General features: G+C 40.3%; 1 protein-coding gene across 1 annotated transcript in view; it reads right to left on the bottom strand.

The window, feature by feature from the left end:
- OCA2 (OCA2 melanosomal transmembrane protein) overlaps positions 1–23,838 on the bottom strand; it is a 435,982-nt gene that overhangs the window by 292,193 nt on the left and 119,951 nt on the right. The window contains exons 10-14 of the mRNA XM_077868273.1: positions 14,235–14,306; positions 12,764–12,829; positions 10,026–10,082; positions 8,486–8,610; positions 5,198–5,336 (exon numbers count right to left, since the gene is read on the bottom strand). Coding sequence (XP_077724399.1) covers positions 5,198–5,336; positions 8,486–8,610; positions 10,026–10,082; positions 12,764–12,829; positions 14,235–14,306 — 459 coding nt within the window. The remainder of the gene's footprint in view (positions 1–5,197; positions 5,337–8,485; positions 8,611–10,025; positions 10,083–12,763; positions 12,830–14,234; positions 14,307–23,838) is intronic.

The raw sequence follows: 23,838 nt of genomic DNA, 5'->3' as shown, positions 1-23,838 counted from the left end.
ACCCTCAGACTAACTCTGGAACAAGTCAGAACAGTCAACTGAGTTATAGTGGGGCTTAGCTGAATCCACCGAATATTTTAGTAAATATCATGGTATAATCTGAAGATAGAATCAAGTCTGGAGACTCAACAAGGAGAAGACCCCCAGTGTTATATGAGTAGGTATGATAACAGGAGGGATCTGATGTGGGACATCCTGCATGTGATACTTCAAGTATGTGGAGGAGAAGTCATAAAATACATGCATCTGAAGGAAGCACAAACCTTCCATGTTCTGCAGAAATGTGGAAGTGGGTGATCCCAGTACATAGAAAACAGCAAGCCATAGAGGGCATAAGCTCCACTACAGAATGCTGACCCAAGAGGAAAGATGGTCAAAAAAGCAGAACCCCAAGACCCACAGAAATTGAAGAGCCATGTGGAAGCAGAAATCCCACAACGGAGACTAAGTGGAAGTGACCAGAAGGAAGACCAGGAAGCAGCAGAGAGTGATACCATCAAAGTTGTCAGCTGATTAAGTGGAAGAAAACCATGGTGAAGAGCAGCAAAAGAACACCCCAGCACGGATAGCACGTGGTGGGAAAACCAAGGGAACATGCCAGTGTACACATCTCTGGGGCACCATTGGAAAAGCCTTCCTCTGATCTGTGAGTTGTCATTCAGAAGTACAGGGACATGGCTCCCCTAAACAAATTTTTCAACTATTATTTAAAAAATAGTTAAGGGGTGCGTGGGTGGCTCAGTCAGTTAAATATCCAACTCTTAATTTCAGCTCAGGTCATGATCTCAAGGTCTTGATATGGAGCCTACTTAAGATTCTCTCTCTCCCTTGGCCCCTCACTACTCTAAAAAAACAACAACAACAACAACAAAAAGCAATAGCCCTGTTCACCACTGGTGAGTCTCCCTAAGACAGGCATAAAGGAGTAAATGTAACTAGCAAAGGAGGATTATATCCCCATCAGCCTGTTAGGAGATGAAGGGACAACACACTATTGGTCATGGAATCCTATAGTGTAGGAGGACCCTGGAAGTCTTCCCCACCTATGTGTTCAGTACTGGAAAACCTGCCAGTAGAGAACCATCCCAAGGAATCTGGGAGGAGTGAACAGGGTGTGGAAAAGATATGGTGGAAGAACTTTCCTCCTAACTTCCTGTATTATCTTCCTAATCCTCAGAGAATGTGGAAGAATTTCTTTACTGTTCCAAAGTCCAGTACTGATTTGTTTGTTTTTATTACTTCTCTAAACTACTTAACTTTCTTCATGAATATTTTAAAAATTAATTTCACAATTTTTATTTTATAATCTTTTTTCTTTCTAATTCATTTCCTGGATGAACAACAAAATAATGCAAAATAAATGTGCACAAAAATGTATGGTTGTGCTGGCATTGGTAATGAGGCTATATAAATTAATCTCTGCTGCAGACACTATCCCTGGAACTATTAATTCATTTGCATTCTCTATACAAATAAGTATTCTCTTATCTCTAAGCTACAATAAAATAAATTAAAACCACTCTTGATTATCCATCCATTAAAGGACATTCATTAGATACATTTTCTGTGAGATACATTTTAATCCCAAAATTCAAGGAAAATCATTAAGTGGAAGACAAGGAACTCCATCTTCAATAAATTAAGGAGAACCGTAAGGCCATGTTCCCAGAGGTTGTCACTTTGGCACAAAGCTGTGTGAAGAGCTTAGGCTGAGCCTCATGCAGAGTGAGTGCTCACCTTAAGGGCCCTCTGTGTATTTCTGCAAAAACTTCACCTTTGTCCCCTACTGCCATATTTAAATTCTGGATATGTACAACAGCATGTCAGCATATAATGGAGGAATATGGGAATAGTCTGATGGACTCCTCTTTTTCTTTAGCTGTCTATAGACTTGGTAGAGGCCCAGGACTTTTGGGTCACATTCCACTGCTTAGGTGAGAGCGGATTTAGGTGAGAGAGGATTCCAAGGGAGTCCTAAGGGAGGGCTTAAAATAATGCATGGTTAACTCGGTTTATGCCCAAGAAAGGCATCATCCTTGGGATTTTACATTTATACTAATGTGATCCTGGCCAGGGACAGCTACGCTGTTGCATTAATTCATTAATATGTTGTAACAAGAAGAAGAAAAAAGAAGAGATGAATAACAGAAACTGAAAGTTCTAAAAAAAAGCCTAATGAAATACAGTAGTCATACTCTCACTTGGACTATTTCTATATCTATTCTACTACAAATTGTTTTCTATTTGAACTTTTAAGATTTTAGAGTTTATATTTATGTATGTAAGCCATTTTTTAGTTAATTTTTGGGTAAAGTGGGAAGCGTGGACTGATGTTCATTTTTCCTACATATGAATGTCCATTTGTTCTAGGACCATTTGTGAAAAAAATAATCCTTTCTTCACTAAATTGGCTTTCCACCTTTGTCAAAAGCATTTGTTCACCTATGTGGGGGTCTGTATCCAGACTCTCTACTTTTTACCTATTCACCTGCAGTGATGTCAATACCACACTGTCTTGGCTAGTGTGGCTTTTATAGGAAGTATTGGAAATAGGTAGCACTAGCTCTCCAATTTTGTTCTTCCCATTAAGAGTTATATTTTGAAAAAAAAAATTTTTTTAAAGAGTTATATTTTGGCCATTCTGAACGCTTTAATTTCCATATAAATTTTAGAATCAGTTTGCCAATTGCTATCAAAAACAACCACCCTTGGTTTTGGTTTTGACAAAGATTGCTCAAATCTGTGGATCAATCTGGGAAGAACTGATATATTAACCACATTGGGTCTTCTGATCCATGAACAAAATATCTCCATTTAATTAGATCTTCTTTAATTACTCTGCAATGTTTTGTAGTTTTTAGCATATAGGTCTTGCATATGTTTGGTCAGATTTACCCTTAAGTATTTTATATATTGATGCTAATTTCCAATTGTTTATTACTAGAATATAGAAAATCACTAATTTTTCTATATTGATATTGTATTGCACATTTGTCAAATTTACTTATTACTTCTAGAAGCTTTTTTGCAGATTCCTTCAGACTATCCACGTGGACAGTCATGTCATCTGCAAATAAAAACTTTTTAAGTCTTCGTTTCTGATATGGATGCCTTGTATTTCTTGCCTTATTGTATCAGCTAGAGCCTCCAGTAAAATATTACATCGAAGTGGTGAGAACAGACATTTTGGTCTTGTTTCTGATTTAAGGAAGAAAGCATTCAGTTTTCACATTTAAGTGTGACACTAGCTATAGTGTTTCCATAGATGCTCCTTATTAGGCGGATGAAGTTCTCTTATTTTTCTAGTTTATTGAGAGATTTTAATCACTAATGGATGTTTGATTTTACCAGTTATTTTTCTGCATCTATTGAGATGATCATATGAATTTTCTCATGTAGTTTGTTAGTAAATTGCATTGATTGGCTTTTTAAATATTACAAATTCTACTTGGTCATGATGTATTACTCATTTTATATATCATTAAACTAGATATGCTTATTATTAAATTTTTACTTTTAAAAATTAAAAATCTGTGTTCATAAGAAATATTTATTAATAGTTTTCTTATACTGGTTTTGTCTGGTTTAGGTAACAGGGCCTCATAGAATGAGCTGGAAAGTATATCTTCTTCAATTAGCTGTAAAGCTGTATGTAAAATTGGTATTATAGCATTATTTCTTCCATAAATATTTATAAAATTCACCAAATAAACCATCTTAGCTTTGCTTTCTACATACTTTCAGTCCTATCCTCCCCACTCAAGGAATCATCAGACTCCTATACTATACCCTGGAAACTCTCTCAAGGCAGTAAACTGGGGCAATTATAGGATTCACCTCATTTGTTTCCCAATTCTCAGAGATCAGTCTTTTTTTCCTGATATACAGTATCTTCCTTACCACTGTCTGGTTTTGCTTTGTTTGGGGGGGGGTCGGTTTGGGGGGGGGTGTTCTTTTGTTTTGTTTTGTTTTGTTTGGATTTTCATTAATTTTATTTTGGGATATCTCAAGCAAGGCAAGAGAGTAAATCCAGTCTCTGTTACTCTACTTTAGCCAGAGAAGAAGCTGTGTTATCTTTTTTTACCCATGTGTATCTACATACAAAGAGACTGGATGCACCAAAGCATTAAGAGGATTTATCTCTGAATGGTGAGATTATAATAGTTTTTAAAATTTGTATGTGCAAATTATATTTTCTACAATAGATGTAACACTGTAAAATAAAAATAAAACAGTATTTTTCTCTAAAATTGTTCTCTCCAATGTGTATGATGCCTATCCTGGATGATAGGTGTCCCTAGAATAGATTGCTGGGCTCTGCCACCTTCTGATGTGCTGCAGGGTAACATGATAATGGGCATACTGTTCAGTTCATGAAGCAACACTGATAAGTGTTGCCAGCCAATTTCCTAGGGTAACTAGGGAGTATTAAAGTTTAGACAAAGCCACCTAAGTTATATCCTGAATCTCTGGAGTACCATGGGTCTACAAGATGGCTACCAACACCTCAGAGCCATGAACTCTCAAAGGCTTAAATATTTTTGTAGAAGACAGCACACACACACAAACACACTGACACACTTCACAGACACACACATAAACATATCATCTATAATAAATGTTACTAATTTGGAAGCATTTTTGCTAATACTTCACAGAAGAGATATTGAGAAAATTCAAATGACCAAAAATGACAATGAAAATTATATAATTTTAACTCTTTTAAGATACATAAAATACCATTTTAACTCTCTAATACTTGGCTTTTATTTTAGTGTATAAAGAAATAATATATTAATATTTATGAGAACTTTCAAAAAATTCCTAAAGACCTTCATTTTATGACTCTTTAAAAAAATCTTAAATTCTTCAGTAAATTCATCCACCACAGTTGAAAAATGCAAGGGGACAGATCATTTTATCCTTAATATTACTTGGAAGAAACCTCAGTTCCCATTAATATAAATAGACTAGGCTAAGTAGATCACGTAATCCAATCATCAGACCACTTCACTCTACACTGGAGGATCAGTCACCTAACTTCCCCTCTCGAGATAACCAATAGCATTTAATATGAAGAAGTGATAGAGAAGAGCTTGGTTTCTAATAAAAGCTTCCACACTGGGTAGAATGTTAAATGGGCAAGTAAGCTGGGATCTATATTTGTTGAAAGCAATCCTGTTACACTGGTACATACCATCTTCCTCAACTCCTGGTTGGAAACAATAATGACATTTGGTGGGTCCCCTATGGCAGTGGCAGCTCCTCCGATATTTGTGAAGATCACTTCTGCAATTAGGACTTGTCTTGGATCAAGGTTGAGCACCTCACATAATCTGTCATAAATGGAGGAAAGTAAAAGTAGCCATGCTATTCAGTTGTGACAGGCCCATGTGCAATCTAAATATTTTGAAAGCACTTGTTTGTACAGAGGAGGCACATACACACCTGTAGGAAGTGCAATGCTGGGGGATGAACAAAAACAACAATGTTTACAGAGCTACAGTTGATCCTCAGAAGTGCATTTCTCTGAAAGTTAATTGACCACCCATGTAAACCATCAGTGTGAAAATGTACCTTCCGACAAACATTATATGGTCTCATTTATTTGGGGAATATAAAAAATAGTGAAAGGGAATAAAGGGGAAAGGAGAAAAAATGAGTGGGAAATATCAGAAAGGGAGACAGAACACGAGAGACTCCTAACTCTGGGAAACGAACTAGGGGTGGGGGAAGGGGAGGTGGGGGTGACTGGGTGAGGGGCACTGAGGTGGGCACTTGATGAGATGAGCACTGGATGTTATTCTATTGTTGGCAAATTGAAAACCAATAAAAAATAAATTTATTTAAAAAAAAAGAAAATGTACCTTCCTCCCCCCCAGATCTGGAAGGAGCACACCTCCCTCTGTACAGGCCCTGGCACAAGTGAATGGATGCTGGGCACCAGACCCCTCTGAGTCAGGGGTGGGGCAGCATACAAAGCAGCACCACTCAGTAGCTCACACCAAGCCTACCAGCCTAATTCCTTACCCACCTTCCCTTTCTCAGATGCTGAGGCCCTAATGTGTCTCCTCACCCCTTCCTTCTAACTACTTACCCATGGACTTCTTCCTTAGGGAAGTAGCACACACTCTACGGCTGTGGTTCCCTACCTTGGCTGCACACTAGATTTATCTGGGAACCTGTGAAAATTCCTACTGCTCAGCCCATGACACACCAAGCCCTGGGAGTAGGCCTGGGCAGCAGCATTCTACAGCTCTTTAGGTGGATCCAGTGAGCACAAAGTTGAAAAAATTGCCTTAAAGAAGGTTTGGGAAACATATCATAGCCCACCACACCTGCTCTTCCACAATGTCCATTTCCATATAGATACCAAGCCTTGGGTCTCTAAGGTGCTGCAGTCAGAGGTCCTTCCCACCATCTCCCATCTCCCACAGATATGATGCATAACCATCAGCATATCTGTGGGAGGATCAGCCTATAGAGCCATGTGGAAGCTGAAAATGGAATGGTATCCAGGGACCAGGGACAGGAATAAGTCCAAAAAGAGGATCAGACCCCAATCACCATCAGCAGCAGCAGCTCTCAGCTGGGGAAGCTCCCAGGATCTGCCTCCAGCAAGAAAATAATTAGGGTACACTAATCAATAATGCCAGAGCAAGCACAGAGATGGCATCCTATGTAAATGGGCCTCGCTGTTTAACTGTGAAGACTAATGCTACTCCAGACAAAGGCAAAAGAATGTTATTAAGCTCAAAAAGTCATGAAGAATATGGTAATATAAATAGTGAATCTAAGCACACTAACACTTGAATCTGAAAGATATAATTTTTAGACTAATAAATGGAATTGCTACTCTCACATAAAATTACAAAGTTAGTTACTGGAACAGTGAGGATATAAACAAATCCCAGCAAGGCTGAGAAGATGACAGGAATATGGGTGCCCCCTGGAAGCCCACTCTCACTGGAGCTGTGGTTAGAGAGTGCACCAACACTCTGGGACCTGGCACATGCAGATGATACTATGGTTTCCAAACCAGTGACAGCAACAGAGCTGCCTCAGTTGGAGGAGATGAGTGTGGCCTGCCTTAAGCCCCCTGAGGTCTCCTCGAGGCAGTTTGGTGCCTTTCATCAGCAGTATGTGTTACTGTTCCCAGCACCCTTAAAACATGTTCATTCCAGCCTTCATTTGCTCTCAGAAGAACCTCACATACTAGGAGGTACTACATTCCCTTTGCAGGAAACCTGTGTCCAAGTGTCCCCTTACCCCAAACCCCTGCCTACATGCCGGAGTGATGAGGCAGCCAAGTTTGCAGAAGCTCGGGCAAGAGACCAACTCTGCACACTGCAGGCTGCACAAATGGGGCTGCACCCCCCACCACCACCCCACCACCCCCACCTGGGCTCCTCTGCCTCTGAGAGTCATCAGTCTTCAAATGCCAAAGTCATTATCTAGAATTAGTCCTGAGCCCTGGAGGTAGTCCCTTATTGGTCACTTTGAACTTGCTATGTCTCCAGCCTCAAGTCCAGGAGGGTCTTTTATCCAACAGAATCCTCAAAACAGTAGCTTGGGTTAGGCACAACCCAGATCAATGTAGCTAAAGTGACTTGTCTAGGGCCTTTCATTATGTAGCTTGCTCCTCTGAACTCCCAGGGGGTATCTGTTTCCCTAGGATCAGCCGAGTACCAGGATATGATGGGTCCAAGCAGGGAAAAACCATGATATGCTGGAGAACCATCTTCAAGACAAAGAACATTAAGTATGGATAAAAGGAGGCACCTGTGTGACTCATTCAGCTGAGTGCCCAACTCTTGATTTTTTTAATTTTATTTATTTATTTATGAGAGACAGAGAAAGAGAAAGAGAGAGAGAGAGAGAGAGGCAGAGACACAGGCAGAGGGAGAGGCAGGCCCCACACAGGGAGCCCAACGTGGGACTCAATCTGGGGACTCCAGGATCATGTCCCTGGCCAAAGACAGCCACTAAACCACTGAGCCACCCAGGGATCCCTCAACTCTTGATTTTGGCTCAGGTAATGACCTCAGGGTTGTAAGACTGTCAGGCCAGATCCCACAACACTCCAAGGAGCCTGGTGAGAGCAAGATGGCTGCCCCACCTTCCCCAGTCCCTGGCTACATGCTCCTGCCCACATGGCAAGAGCTCCTACACTGTGCTCTGTTACACCTGTGATCAGCCTAATGGACAAGAACTCCCAGCAACTAATGCTCTGTCCCTCATCCTGGGACAGCAAAGCCTGAGTCTTCTGACTCCTACAGATATTTCTGTGGCCACCACTGCTGCTGTCATAGTTATACCCATAGCCAAAACCATAGCCATAGCCAAAAGCACTGAGCATCACGGTCCTGGGGGACATAGGCTAGACCAGGGCACACCAGCAAAGGGAAAGCAGGGGCTAGATTGAGAAGTCAGAGCACACCACCATGAGCCTGGATTAACGCCCAGGCAGGGCCACTCTGTATACCTTATGGTCACAGGAGTAAAAAGCAGCAATGTGGTCACATTGTCCAGGAAGGCAGACAGGACAGCAGCAATGAGACACAACATGATGATCATGGCCCACACTCTTCCTCGAGATAGTCGGTATGTCTAAAATATACACACACGTAGAAAGAACAGGTCAGGATCAGTGGGGTTGTAGAATAAATGTGATTTTTCATAGGGAGTCTAAGAACTAGGAGTCCAAGAAAACACTCCATGGTGGATTGAAACTTCAGCCCATGGATTCCTACATTTACTAAGATGAGGGAGTGATACCTTGTTCCTGGACATTCTGAATCCATGTTGGACTATACTCCTTCCCTCTGATTCTCCTCACAGTCCCGTGTGAGGGTTCATTGATTACAAAGTGATAGCACTGTATCCCTTTAACATTATCCAGTATTTTGCAACCTCCTTTTGATTAGACAGACTGGGCTGTGACCCTTAAACCTGCAGATTGTTGGCAACTTAAGATTTTGGGACTTTCAGTATCAAGATATTGAGAGACGCGGGGGACGGAGCGGGTGCAGGCCCCTCTATCAGACACTGCGGCAATGGCCTTTACCCCGACCCTCCCTTCCCGTGCCCTCGCAATAAAAAAAAATAAATAAAAATAAATAAATAAATAAATAAATAAATAAATAAATAAATAAATAAATAAGATATTGAGGGAAGAGGCCAGATATTTGAAGGTGCAAGATGATACACAAAGATGGCAAAAATCATAGCATGGTTCTCTTTCAGAGTTTGCAAAGACTTTGATGAGTAAATAATTTTTTAAAAGAACTTTCCAGTTCCAAAACAAAAAAAAATCAAGTACAACATCAGCTTCCACATTAGCACAGCATGGCAAGATCTCCTCTCACCAACCCTGAGTGATATAGCACCAGCGGAGTCTGGCAATTAGAACGTGCTGGTAGATTCTCTAGGATTCCAGTTATAAAAGTGAACATTTAGATGTTCAATGACTAGAAAGAAATCATTGAAATTATTTCACCAAAAGGCAAGTAATCAGAAGTTGAAATATTTAGATGCTCGAAAATGCAAAACAATATTTGATATGTAGCTTTCAACTTGCCAATTTAACCAATGTGACACAAACATTCAACTCAAATACTCCTTTCCTTGATTTCCTTCTTCAGTTTACTGAGAACATGAAAGTTGCTCAGAGCCATCTAATTCTGCACAGCAACTGTACCCTGTATTAACAGCTGTGATTTTGAAAAGGAGAATGGAACTTTAAAATATTTGCTTTATTTTTTAAAAAGATTTTTATTTATTCATGAGAGACACAGAGAACCAGAGACACAGGCAGAGGGATAAACAGGCTCCATGCAAGGAGCCCAATGCGGGACTTGATTCCGGGACTCCAGGATGGCACCCCGGGCCGAAGGCAGGTGCTAAACCACTGACCCACCCAGGGATCCCAAAATATTTGCTTTAAATGGTAGTTTTATTAACTGAATACATCATGGCAAAAAAATTAATTAATACATAAATATTAAATGCCACATCAAACCTACCTTTACAGCACAATAATCAAAAAATCCCGTTTCCGAAAATATAGCTACTAAGATCATCTGTAGGGAAAAACAGAAAAAGGAGTTAAGGAGACTCTTTTAGCAATGCGCCATCCTGAAAGGACATTGGAGTGATCAGTTGCAAATCTCAACTCTGGCCTCTGCATGAAAGCTGTCACTTCATGAAGCTTCTTGCTCTCTTGCTGAGTGTAGTCCACTTACTAACTTCCTGAATGAGCCTCTTATTAGCAGGTGTGCAGCTCTATATTTTTATCCAGGAATATATACCCTAGGTACACTATCATTCCACCTAATCTTCACAAGAACATCAGATATTATCATTACTCTTTTTTTTTTAAGATTTTATTTATTTGAGGGAGAGAGAGAGCAGGGGGAGAGCAGAGGGAGAGAGACATGCAGACTTTGTGCTCAGTGTGGAGCCTGATGCAGGACACATGATCATGACCTGAGCCAAAACTAAGAGCCAGACCAACTAAGCCGCCCAAGCCCCCCTCATTACTCTCTATTATATAGCCCAGGACACCAGGGGGCAGAAAAGGAAGATGACTTGCTCACAGTCACAAAGCTAAAAGCAGCAGAGGAAATGAGCCGGAATGTGGCCTTCTGCACATACATGTCCACATAAACAACAATTAAACACTTTAAGGTTTTTAAACTGGGTTATATTTTGTTTCCTAAAATAGTTAAACAGATTTTCATCACCAATCTGATCAAAACACACAAATAAGAGCAGTTACATTGAAATGATTATTCTCTGGTTCTACCTGAACCCAGAACTTGTACTTCTTTCTAGTGATAACATAGAGACAATAACGAAAAGTAATGTCCCATTTATTACATATCTAATCAACCAGACATTTCAACCAGCTTGAACTTTCTGGAAGATTCTTTATTCCATCTCTGAAGATGGTAATATACCAATGTATTAAACTTGGAGTGAGAAGATGCATGTGCAAGTACTAACTCTGCCGCTTAGAAGTAGTTAAATCTTGTCCAAACAAAATTATTTAATTTTCTGTACTTTAGCTTTCTTACCTCACCTCTAAAGTTTTGTTCCTTGTAAGGCTGTTATAAAAATTCAATTAAATTTTGTAAATTAAAGTACTTAGAAAAGAGTAGGCTCAATATAGTCTTTTAAATATACTATACAAAATGAAAATTTCCAAAAATCAGTTTAGGCTCAGTACAAATATCCACCTTGTCTATAGTAACCATCAATGTTCATCCTAACCCAAATGGCCACCTGTCTATAGAATGTGGTGCTTCACTCAACAATAAACACTTCACATGAACTGAATTGAATGAGTAGGTCCTGTGTTGTCTTCCATTGTGGAAGCTAGTCCACACATTTGCTGCCAAAACTATCCAGAAGAGACTGAGACTCAGGAATTGCGGTCAGTGGCCCCATGGGTGGCTGACTGCCATGAAATAAAGAGGCAAAGGGAGCAGCCTGGATATATAGACTATCTTTCCACCTCCAAATTTCTAGAATCCTAGAAGCTTGCTGAACTGACTTCAACTAGGAAAAAATTAAACCATTTGTTATGGGCTCAATTGTGCCACTTTCCCCCACAAATTCCTATGGTAAAATCCTAACCCCAGTACCTCAGAATAAGTTAAAGTGAAGCTCTAATCCAGTATGACTGGTATCCTTATAAGAAGAGATGAGCACACAGACACACACAGAGGGAAGACCATGTGAAGATACAGGGGAAAGATGATCATCCGCAAGTCAAGTAGAGAGGCCTCAGAAGGAATCAACCCTGCTGACACTTGGGTCTCAGAAATCCAGCCTCCAGAAGTGAGGAAATAAATTTCTTTTGTTAAATGTGGTACTTTATTATGGCAGCCCCAGCAAACTAATACACAACTCACCTAAAGTGTTTTTTGACCTATTTTATGAGACATCTTCCTTCTTCTTTCCAGATGCCCAGGCCCTAGTATATACTTTTCAGGACCAACGTGATTATGAACTTCTCTATAAAGCCTGAGTTCAGAGCACTGATCTATCTCTTTACACTCTAGAGGAGGCAGCTAGTTTGGATCATATTGAAGCTTATAGCAGCATGGCCTTCTGTTATGACTACCAGGGGGGATAAAATGTTACCAAGGAAAATGAGGAAATATAGTAACCTGCTTTACACAGAGTAGGATTTTTTTACCAGAAAGGGAAAATCCTCCTTTAGGCTACTTAGCTGTTGTGGGGTCTGTTCAAGAACATGTGCAGCATTCCCATTGCTGTCCAGGCGCTTATCAGATTTCACTTATTCTAGTTAAATCAGTTTACAACACACGAACTATTACTCAGGGACAATTTCTTCCTTTTTCCATGTAATTACAGTGTTTTCCAATCACCAAAACTACTTGGTTCACTTATTTAGAATATTCCATTTTATATTTTAAGAGAAGTAACTCAAAAACTTTGCTAAATTTTCTAAATGGCAATATTATTCAACTATCAGAAAGGCCTGTGACTGCAATTCTCCACCACTAACCAGAGCACTAATTATTCTATTCCTCCACAGGAAAAATTGTCTAGACCTGCACTAATACTTCTTTTTTTTTTTTTTTTTTTGCACTAATACTTCTTAATCAAGCCCTAATTGTCAAGCAGTACAATTTTTTTAATATAATAAAAGATTATCCACAGTAGCAGCAAAAGAGAAGGTGCTGGGTTACACAAGCTTGGAACTGTGTCCCACTGGGAGGATTGTAATTACCATGCCAAATAGTAGGGCCAACGTCTCAAAATCAATCCACTCCACCACATGGGTCAGGCTGGGTCTCTACAATCAAAGCACAAATTTCCAATTAATCTTGGGCATCATCCTCCTGGTGATAAGCTGTAAAAAATGTGCTGCTCTTTAGGGCAACCCCACTCATTGGGCCAGAGTCAAAAATCATACCATCCCCTTGCCTTTGAAATTAGAATATATCACTGATGAAAATCACTTGTGACCCAAGGCATAATAATGTCAAGTCTATGCATTTGATAATAAGAAAAGCAAATTTCTTAAATCTTGTCCCTGGCAACTCCATGAAGAACTCTAGCCTGAATTATAGGATTGACCCCTGAGGTTATTGAGGTCCCTAGATGCCTTCCTTGGTGTTGGGGCATGAGGCCAAGATGGCTATAACTAAAGGACACACTTGTCCTACTCACCAGTTGTCTATCAACTCTTACTTCATCTTCTAACAATTCTGCAGAGTAGAGAAGGCTGGGGTCATGGGGAACTGGGAACATGGAGTGTGAGAGTCTGGTTGTTGGGAGAGGACTCACAACCTGGACTATGGGTGGCCCAGGGAGATACCCACAGTCCAGGCTGTATGCCACATTAAAATTTTATAAAAATAAAATAACTACTATTATACTGCTCCTTAAAGTTAATTAAAATAAAAATAATAGTGGTTTATGTATAAGTTTTAGGACTCTGGGACATTTTACCCTAGAGTTAGTATTGTTTATATAAGATCTAACTAAGAAAAATAAAATAAATAACTGAGCATGGCTCCACATAGTTTTTTAAGCCAGTTATTATTCTTTGGTTGACTGACTGGTCTGTAGTAGCACCTAGCAAAACACTCCTGTGAATTCCATAAAGTTGTTTCCAAATGCAGTTCTGTATGCTCCCACCTTGTTCAGTTCCAGCACTGCTCCTCAAACAATGGCAGGCCTCCATCTCCAGTGAGTGCTTGGCCTCTCCTGCCTTCCTACATTCACGCCTATACTCCTGCCAGACAAGCCATGCACAGACACTGATGGGGTGCCATCCATCCCCAAACATGCATCTCTAGGGACCTCCTGGTATCTGCAAGACAAAACCCTAACCTCATCATTTCCTACCTCTGCTCCATGCAGGATGGCCCCCTCTAGATCCCAAGGGTTGACAGTACCCAGAGTCAACTCTAACACCACTCAGCTATATAGCCCTAGCCAATGAATGACTATGATGACCTTTTCCTCAGCTAAAATAGGGAATAAAAAAAGTGTGTATGATAAAGTCAAATGAAAAATACTCATCAATGGTGATAAAGTTTTTAGTTCATGCTTCTAGTAGGGTTCCTGAGGGATAAATGTGGAAATAGTATATAAAGGAATGAAAATCACCAGTAATGCCTAATTCCTGGACTGTCTTTGAATCTCACACTCTATCGAGTGTTAAGCCATTGACTCAAAACATTACAACTTACATCTCCAATCACAGCCAGCGCTGCTAATGCTGCAAGGGAACCCAACATGGCTGCCAGTGTTCTGTGAACAATCTGGAAAGGAACACAGGAAATTATTTTATCTCAGTCCATAGAGGTTTAAAATGCACAAAATCCTATCTTGCTATTAGTATCTGTTAATGTCGCCCATTCTATACTATATCTATAAGAAAATAAATAAATCATGGGTCTTTTTCTTTCAGAGTCTAGACACCCCAGAGACACATACAGCACCAGTCTGCCTTCTAAAGAAAGCTGATTTCATTTCCTGAATTATTAGATGACCCAGAAGTAGAAGCAGAAGGCTAAAGTATGTTCTATAAGGAAGGCTGCAGTAAATTGTCATTAATTATTTACCATATAATCCCTAGGCAATTAGACCATTAGTTCCACAACATAAATCAATTCTGACCAATTAACTGAGACTGTTATTAAACCAGAAGTATATAGTCAAATGCTTAATCTAATTGAGACTTCAGTATTTTCATTGAATCATGAAAGTATTTTTTCTATTTAATTATAATTCAAATGGGCATGGAATTTCTGAAACAAAATATGAAGAAAGGCAGGGATGTAGAGAAACTGGAACCGTCAAACATTGCTAGTAGGAGTGTAAAATGGTGCAGCCATCATGGAAAAGTTTGGCAGTTTCTTAAAAAGTTAAATAATAAATTACCATATGACCAGAAATTCCACTCCTAGAAATTTACTCAAGAGAAATGAAAACATATGTCCTATTAAATTAATTAAATAAGGCCATTAAATATTAAATTAAATGTGCCTCTAACACCTTTTCATCCTACAAAAGCAAACCAAAATCTAGGCCTGTAATAAATGCCTCAAGATTAAGAAATCAAAATCTAAAGACAACTCATCATAAACAGTCAACTAGGCTTCCTGAATAAGGCAAACCCTTAAGCTATAGCTAATCAAATCATTTCCTTACTATGCTTCCTCCACCTTTTCTCTGAAAAAGTCTTTCCTATAGCTACTGTTGGTAGAGCACTCCCTAAGTAATTCCAGTTTGGCACTGGCCAATTCAAACTAATTTTTGCTCAAATAAACTCTTAAAAATTTACTATGCCTTGATGTATCTTTTAACAATTCACACAAAAGCATAAATGTTCATAGCAACATTATTCAAAAGAGGCAAAAACTGGAAACATTCCAAATGTCTATCCATGGTAAGTGGATAATAAAAAGTAGTATAAGTTACAACATAGAACTACTGATACATGCTATGCTATGAATGAACCCAAAATACATTATGCAAAGTGAAAGAAGTCAAACACAAAAGACTGTATATTGTGTCATTCTATTTAAATGAACTGTTCAGAATAGGTTAGAGAGACAGAAAGATCAGGGTTGCCTAAGGCTGGAGGTAACAATAGAGACTGATCACAAATGGGCCCTGGGAGTCTTTTTGGGGTGATGAAATGTTCTAAAACTGTATCATGCTGCTGTGGTTGCTGCATGTGTCTAGATGTTTGTGTCCTCCCAAAATTCATATATTGAATTTCTAATCCCTAAAGTGATGGTATTAGAAGGTGGGCTTTTGGAGGTAGTGAGGGTGGAGTTCTCATGAATGGGATTAGTGCCCTTATAAAAGAGGATCCAGAGAGATCCCTTGCCCCTTCCACCACATGAGGATACAAGCTGGCATCTTGACCTTGCATTTCCAGCCTCCAGAACTGTGAAAGCATGTCCATCATTTATAAGCCACCCAGTTTGTGGCACTTTGTTATAGTAGTACTGAGAAGTGAGGATGCTGCTATAATACCTAAAAATGTGGAATTAGGTAATGGGTAGAGGGCAGAAGAGTCTGGGAGGATACACCAGGAAAAGCCTACATTGCTGCTAATGATATTAAAAGCAATTCTGGTGAGGTCTCAGAAGGAGGAGAACTGTCCGAGGAGAAACCTCAGTCTTCATAGAGAATACCTAAGTGTTCATAAACAAAATGGTGGTGGTAAACAAAATATTGATGGTAAAGGCCATTCTGAGGAGGTCTCAGACAGAATGAGAAACATGCAATTAGACACTGGAGAAACGGTGATCCTTGTTATAAAGTAGCAAAGGACTTGATTCAATTGTTTGTATCCTAATTTGTGCAAGTACAACTGATAAGGGATGACATTAGCTAATTAGATGGCTGAGGATTTCTAAGCAAAAAGTTTCAGGAGCTGCCTGGTTACTCTTCAATGCTTTGAGTAAAATGAGAGAAGTGAGAAATGACTTAAAGATGAAATTGGGGATCCCTGGGTGGCGCAGCGGTTTGGCGCCTGCCTTTGGCCCAGGGCCTGATCCTGGAGACCGGGGATCGAATCCCACATCGGGCTCCCGGTGCATGGAGCCTGCTTCTCCCTCTGCCTGTGTCTCTGCCTGCCTCTCTCTCTCTCTGTGACTATCATAAATAAATAAAAAAATTAAAAAAAAAAGATGAAATTGGAGTGCCTGGGTGGCTCAGTCAGTTAAGTGTCTGCCTTCAGCTCAGGTCATGATCCCAGCATCCTGGGCTTGAGTCCCACATTGGGCTTCCTGTTCAGCAGGGAGTCTGCTTGTTATACTCTCTTTGCCTCATGCTCACTCTCTCTCTTTCAAATAATTTTTTTTAAATATGGAATTGTTAATCAAAAAGGAAGCTGAACTTTAAAATTCTCAGCCTATCCAAACTGAAAGAAATGAGAAAGTTTATTCAGGAGAGAACACAAAGGGCACAGCCAAATTTGATAAGGTCATCATTTTGTATCTGACATCTCAACAGAAGGTAGGACAATGGAGAGATTAATCTGCCATCTAAACAGAAGCCAAGATCTACCATCCAACACAATGAAAGAATAGTCCATAGAAGGTACTTCAGAGACCATTAGAGCTGCCCCTCCCATTCTAGGCCCAGAGTGAAAGGTCCTACACGGCACAAAGATTTCAAAGGGCAGGCCAGTGCTGCTTGGCACTGCTTCACATTGTGGGTTCGAGTGGACTTGGTGCACCCAGCAAAGCACAAGGGGTACGGCTATTTCCACCTAGATTTTGAAGGATGGCCCTGTGAGCCTCAGGCCATGGACTCAAGCAAAGGACCACCAAGAACACAAGATCACAACAGAAAGCCACTGCTGGAGCAATGCCCAATACAACAATAGACCAGGAGAGCCATGGTCCTTTGATTCCAGCCTGCAGCATAGGGTGTGCCCAGCAAAGTCACAGGGCAGGGCTAACCAAAACAGTGAGGACAGGACTCTTACTGGTTTTGGACTTGCCAGGGACCTCTCAATCCTTTCTTCTTTCCTATTTCCACCTTCTGGAAAACGAATATATATTCTATCCCTGTTCAACCATTGCATTTTAGAAGCACATAACATGTTTAATTAAGTTCACAGATTCAACATCTTTGGTTCAAAGCAGGGAGAAATTTGCTTCCAGATATACATTGAGTCTCATCCATATCTGATTTAGATGCTATTTAGATGAGACTTTGGACTTTACATTTTTTTTTAATTTTTTTTATTTATTTATGATAGAGAGAGAGAGAGAGAGAGAGAGAGAGAGGCAGAGACACAGGAAGAGGGAGAAGCAGGCTCCATGCACCGGGAGCCCGACGTGGGATTCGATCCCGGGTCTCCAGGATCGCGCCCTGGGCCAAAGGCAGGCGCCAAACCGCTGCGCCACCCAGGGATCCCGACTTTACACTTTTAAGTTAATGCTGGCACAAGTTAGGACATTTAGGATTATTGAAATAGAATGAATGTATTTTGCATTTCAGAATGCAAACTCAGACATGAGTTTGGGGAGGCCAGGAGTAGAATATTATAGTCTGACTGTTTCTGCATCCCCAAAACTGTGAGAAATAAATTTGTTGATGAGCCACCCAGTCAGTGTATTGCATTATAGCAGCCTAAATAGACTGAGATAGGTGCTAAGCGTTGGTGAACACAGCAGGGAGCCCCTCTGCCCTCAGCACAGATGGACACCCAGGGCCTCTGAACATGGCAGAGAGCACCTCTGCCCACCAGTTAGGGATTCCTGAGTTAAGAACCACCCCATCCTCTCACATGACCCCTGCAGGAGGCCAGTACCTCCAAAATGAAATGTGAGTGAGGCTGCTTCCTATTTACATAATAGTCAAGGCACGATGTCTAGGCAGTGACAGACAACCATGATCAGGGAACAGCCAGAAACTAAGGCATTTGATGGGATGAGCACTGGGTGTTATTCTATATGTTGGCAAATTGAACACCAATAAAAAATAAATTTATAAAAATTTTTAAAAATTGATTATTTTTAAAGAAACAGCTTTTGCACAAAAGACACTCTAAACCTTTTTTGTCCTCCTGAAAAGAAAACAAAAAACACCTATGTATGTGAAAGGTACTCTCCCTGTACTAGAAGGGCAGATGCCATCCTCACCTCCAGAAACAGGGAACTAGGGCTGAGAAGACTATATCAACAAACCTTGTTACTTCACTAATCTATTACTCAAGACCCTTTGTTTTGTCAATTCTTCACAAATTTATTGTTTCCTTGTCTAAAAGCCATAAAAGCTGCCTACTTGGTCATTTCTCTTTAAATCTCCTATGGGAGGGGGGCTCCTATATGTACAAAATTAGTTTGTTTTCTTCTATTTATTTTCTGCCAAATTAATAATCAAACCAACTGTGATATAATGATGATAAAAAAATATATCTTTTGTCATTTGGATGACCAACATTCATTCCTCAGATATATCTAGTCTTCATCCACAGTTCCTAGAAATATTTCAGAGCTATTAAAGTGAAATGAGATTAAGGTGTGCACTTGTGATGATGAGCATATATATATAATATATAATATATATATTATATATATATCAACTTGTGTTGATGAGGTATTATACAGAAGTGCTGAATCACTAAATTGTACACCTGAAACTAATATGGCACTGTATGCTAACCAACTAGAATTTATACAAAAACTTAAAAAAAAAAAAAGGAGTGTACTTGCTGTGATGAGCAGTAGGTGTGGTATGGAAGTGTTGAATCAGGATATTATACACCTGAAACTAATATTAAACTATATGTTAACTAACTGGAACTTAAATAAAAAATTTAAATAAATAAGTATAAATAAACAAATGAAATAGGTGTTCTGTCATTAATGAAGGTGACTTTTGGACCACACTCAAGGTCAGTGGCTGGTTGCTAGGAGGACCAACCATGTGATTAGAGGATTAAAACTGTTAGATTCACTCCCCAACCTCCAGAGAAGGTAGAGGAGCTGAATTAACCAAAAACCAATGACTTACTTAATCATGACTGTGTAAAGAAGCCTCCATAAAAACCCAAGAGGATATCTTTTGGTCCTTTTCTTCAGAGAGCTTCCATGCTTGGGAAACCAGAACACTTCCACATGCCACCAAGCTGGGCGCCAAGCTCCATGAGAACAGAAGCTCTTTCCTTGGGGACCTTGCCCTATGTATTGATGGGGGAACACAGGGCTAGCTGAGGACAAAGCACGAGCCCCAGGCAGCACATTGACAAGTCCTTGAAACAGGCAGAGGGACATTCCTCTATGGACTCAACTGCCTCAATGTTCATATTTTGCTAAAGGCAAAAGGCAATATAAGCCCAACCCCCAGGAGCCTGTAAGTCTACTTTAACATATAAAAATTCCTTCAGAAATTTCCTTTATCTCTAAACCCCCAAGATACATGTTGGCAATCATCGCCCAAGCACATAGCCCACAGATATCCATCTGAAGGGTCTCATGACTCAAGTTTTATTAGATGATAATAAGTGACCTTTTCCCAACAATAGCTAGACCCCTCAAGGTCCTGGAAACCTTGCTTCCAAATATTCCTTAGAGAGTATGCTATCCCCAAGCCCCTCCCAGCCCCCAGGTATATAATCAGCCACCCTTCAGAGGCCGGGGACAGCAGCTCTTCCTGCCCCTGGGTCCTGTCCCGTGCTTTAAGAAAACCACCATTTGGGATCCCTGGATGGCGCAGTGGTTTGGCGCCTGCCTTTGGCCCAGGGCGCGATCCTGGAGACCCGGGATCGAATCCCACATCGGGCTCCCGGTGCATGGAGCATGCTTCTCCCTCTGCCTGTGTCTCTGCCTCTCTCTCTCTCTCTGTGACTATCATAAATAAATAAATAAATACCTTAAAAAAATTAAAAAAAAAAAAAAAGAAAACCACCATTTTGCACCAAAGATGTCTCAAGAATTCTTTCTTGATCATTGGCTCTGGACCTCACCTATTTTCCAAAACTTCATCATGTGATCTCTTCACATTTTTTAATAAACTGGTAAACTTAAGTATTTCCCTGAGTTCTGTGAGCCACTCTAGCAGATTAATTGAACCTAAGGAGGAGGTTGTTGGAACTTCTAACTTGTTGCCAGTCAGTCAGAAACCTAAGGCTTATCCGGCTGGTTTCTGAAGTCAGGGGAGGGCACTGAATGCTTCACCTATGGAGTCTGACGCTACCAATGAGTAAATAGTGTCATAATTGAGTTAAGTTCTCAGGCACCAGTAGAATGCCTGAGAATTCCTTGATGTTGTGGGGGTTTCTCATGTTGGAACTGGCTCTAGGAACCCTAAAAGATTAGCCAAAAAAAATGTAGGAGAGAAGAAGGGAAATTTTTCCCATCCCTACATTTACAAAACATTACCCTTGGGGAAAAGTGGATTAAGAGTACAGGGAATCACTGTATTTCTTTCAACTACATGTGAATATGCACCTATGTCAAAATTAAAATTTTAATTAGAAAAAAAAAGGCATTGCTTCTGTGGAGGCCGAGAAAATTAAGGCCATTCCACTTTAAGTTCAGCGTTAGCTCAAGTACAGCCATCCCAGGCCCCTGTGAATAAGAGCTGAACTTTACATTACTTCAGTTACAGGAAAAAAACAGCTTACAGCTTAATGCCCTAGAAAGCCCCATATTAGAATGAGAACAGAGCTCCGTGCCCTTGAAGGCCCCATATCAAAATGTAAGCAGAACTTGAGGAATTCCTCCACCTCTAGACCAGCCCTTAAAACTAAACTGGAACCCACCTCGGGGTCCAAGTCCCTGCTCCGCTGGGTCGGGTATACTTGGACCCAAGCTTGAGCTTGTAAATAAACCCTCGTGTGTTTGCATCCGTGTGGTGTCGGCTCCTTGGTGGTTTCTCGGATACGTAATCTTGGGCACAACACTTCTCTCCCCCCAAGTCATTGCTAAACTTAAATCAAGGAATCAAGGATAGAATTTAGGATCCCAGTCACCATATCACTTACAATAAAAAAGCTAATAATAATAATAATAATAATAATAATAATAATAATAATAATTGTGGGACCCAGGAAATTGAACAAAATCCCCTACCCCTGGACAAGCAGAGCAGGACTGACTCTATTTTGGGCTGCACCCGCCTTGCGCTGACCTGCTTATTACTTAGGGCACTGCTCCGCCCTAATCAAAGACCAGGACACACCCTAATCGGAAATCCGGCTCAGTGGACCAGCATGACTGTGCAACTTTCTGCGTATCCCATTGGCCACTGGCCCCTATAAAGTTGTTAAGCCTCTTAGTCTCTGGGTCCAAGTCCCTGCTCTGCTGGGTCGGGTATACCTGGACCCAGGCTCGAGCTTGTAAATAAACCCTCATGTGATTGCATCGGTGTCGGCTCCTTGGCGGTTTCTCGGATTCCCGATCTTGGGCACAACATAATAATAATTTTTTAAAGAAAAAGAATATATGAGGTCAAATGAGATGACCCCAAAGATCCTTTCTCATTCCAGAATTCTATGGCAATATCCTCCTAAATTTGGAAAGCTGAAATTAATGCTGTCAAAATATAAGGAGCTTTCATAACAAGATGCTTACTTTAATCAGAAAATTCCAGAGCAAAATAGTGCACTGAGCACTGCTCCCAGCATTGAGAACCCAGCCATGAAAGACCAGTTCCCATAAACAAGAAATGAGTATTTGGTAAACAGAGTGAGGTCCTGGGACAGAGAGGCCTGAAAAAATGACACACTCAGAACACAGGACACCCAGGGAAGGAGGGGAGGCAGCTCTGAATAGGTGCCCATGGCCAAAAAGGGCTGCAGTGTCAGGGGCAGAAGGGAAAGAGAGGAAGTGCCCGTAGTCAGGGCCAGGCAATTGGGCCATGGTCAAGAGAGTTTGGGTTTAATTTCTTCATTCTGATGGGGGACAGAAGGGTAGCTGAGGACAAAGCACAAGCTCACACCCTGCACCTCCCCTCCATCCCCCCCACCCCCCCACCACCACCACCAACACTCCTGAGTGGGATGTGTGTGATATTCCTCAGGCACTCTTGGTTGCCCTAAAGCTAACAGAAAGGAAAAACAGTTAACTTATAGACCCAGTCTCCTTCAGTTTACAAAATGCCTAATTTACAAGAAAAAAGCATTCTTAGCATAACCTAACCTCCAGAAGGAAACTCCCAACCGTCTTAATGTTAATGCCTTACTAGAGGGGAAAACTACCTTAACTTGACTAAGGCAAAGCCTTCAGCACCTTGTAGGCCCTCTTTAGCATATGAAAGTTCTTTTGAAATCTCCCTTTTCCTTACCCAGCTCCCAGGTATATAATCAGCCACCCCTCACAACCCCAGTAGCTAGTCCTGCCCACAGGTCCTGTCCCTGCACTTTAATAAAACCGCCATTTTGCACCAAAGACGTCTCAAGAACTCTTGATTGGTCATCAGGCTCCAGACTTCACCCCACCAAACCTCACCTATATTCCAAAACTACATCAATTTCTCATTCAAAACAATTTGCAGAAAAAAAAAAAAAAAACGAAAAACTACATCTTTCTGGCTTTGATTGTGTGTATATAAGAAAGAAAAAGAACAGTAAGAAAGAATTAAAGGAAAATGTTGCAGATCAAAAAAACTTCAAAACAGCAGGGAGCCTTGAGTGAGTTCTCAGCAGCCTGAGTGTATGTTAATTTCCCCGTGTCCAACCCAAGGAGGCAGGTTGCCAAGATATAAACAAAGCTCTTTTCCTTCTCACCATGATTCCAAGGCAGGTTACATTTGTCTTATTTTTTTCTATTTTTGAAAAGCATTACATAAAACATTTTTCTAATTGGTCAGAAGTGGTTTTTACCGCACTTGACATTAAAATCACTGAAAGCTTCATGAAAGACAATAAATAAAAGCACTATTCATAATTTAATGAAGTCTAAAGATAAATGCATTCTGCTCAGAGGTTACAAATCATTTTAGAAACAGCTTTCATGAACAACAATGTATCTCTATACTTTGCCTATTAAGCGTGATATACTACAGAAACCTGAAATTTAGTTCAAAATCCACATTGAAATGCAACTTTTCTCGACAGTGCTCACAGAGATCACTTTTATGTGATGTAGTGCCTTTTTAACTATTATTTTTACAAATAACATAGGCAAAGTTGCTTCAAAATGTTGATAAACTATTCTGGTCCCTGCAAGTTCCAACAACCTTGACAGGTGTCATGCTAATTGCAGAGCCTCTGTCAATGTAGGAAGCCACTTTTAATGTATTAAGAAGTAGATTGAAAAAAAATAAAAATAAATTTAAAGAAAGAAGTAGATTGCATGGATGAAGATAAAGTTCCACTTT

The sequence above is a fragment of the Canis aureus genome, chromosome 2 (assembly GCF_053574225.1).
Source record: "Canis aureus isolate CA01 chromosome 2, VMU_Caureus_v.1.0, whole genome shotgun sequence".
In the NCBI taxonomy this organism is placed as follows: Eukaryota; Metazoa; Chordata; class Mammalia; order Carnivora; family Canidae; genus Canis; species Canis aureus.
Note: the sequence above shows the minus strand (reverse complement) of the source record. Positions and strands in the feature narration are given on the sequence as shown.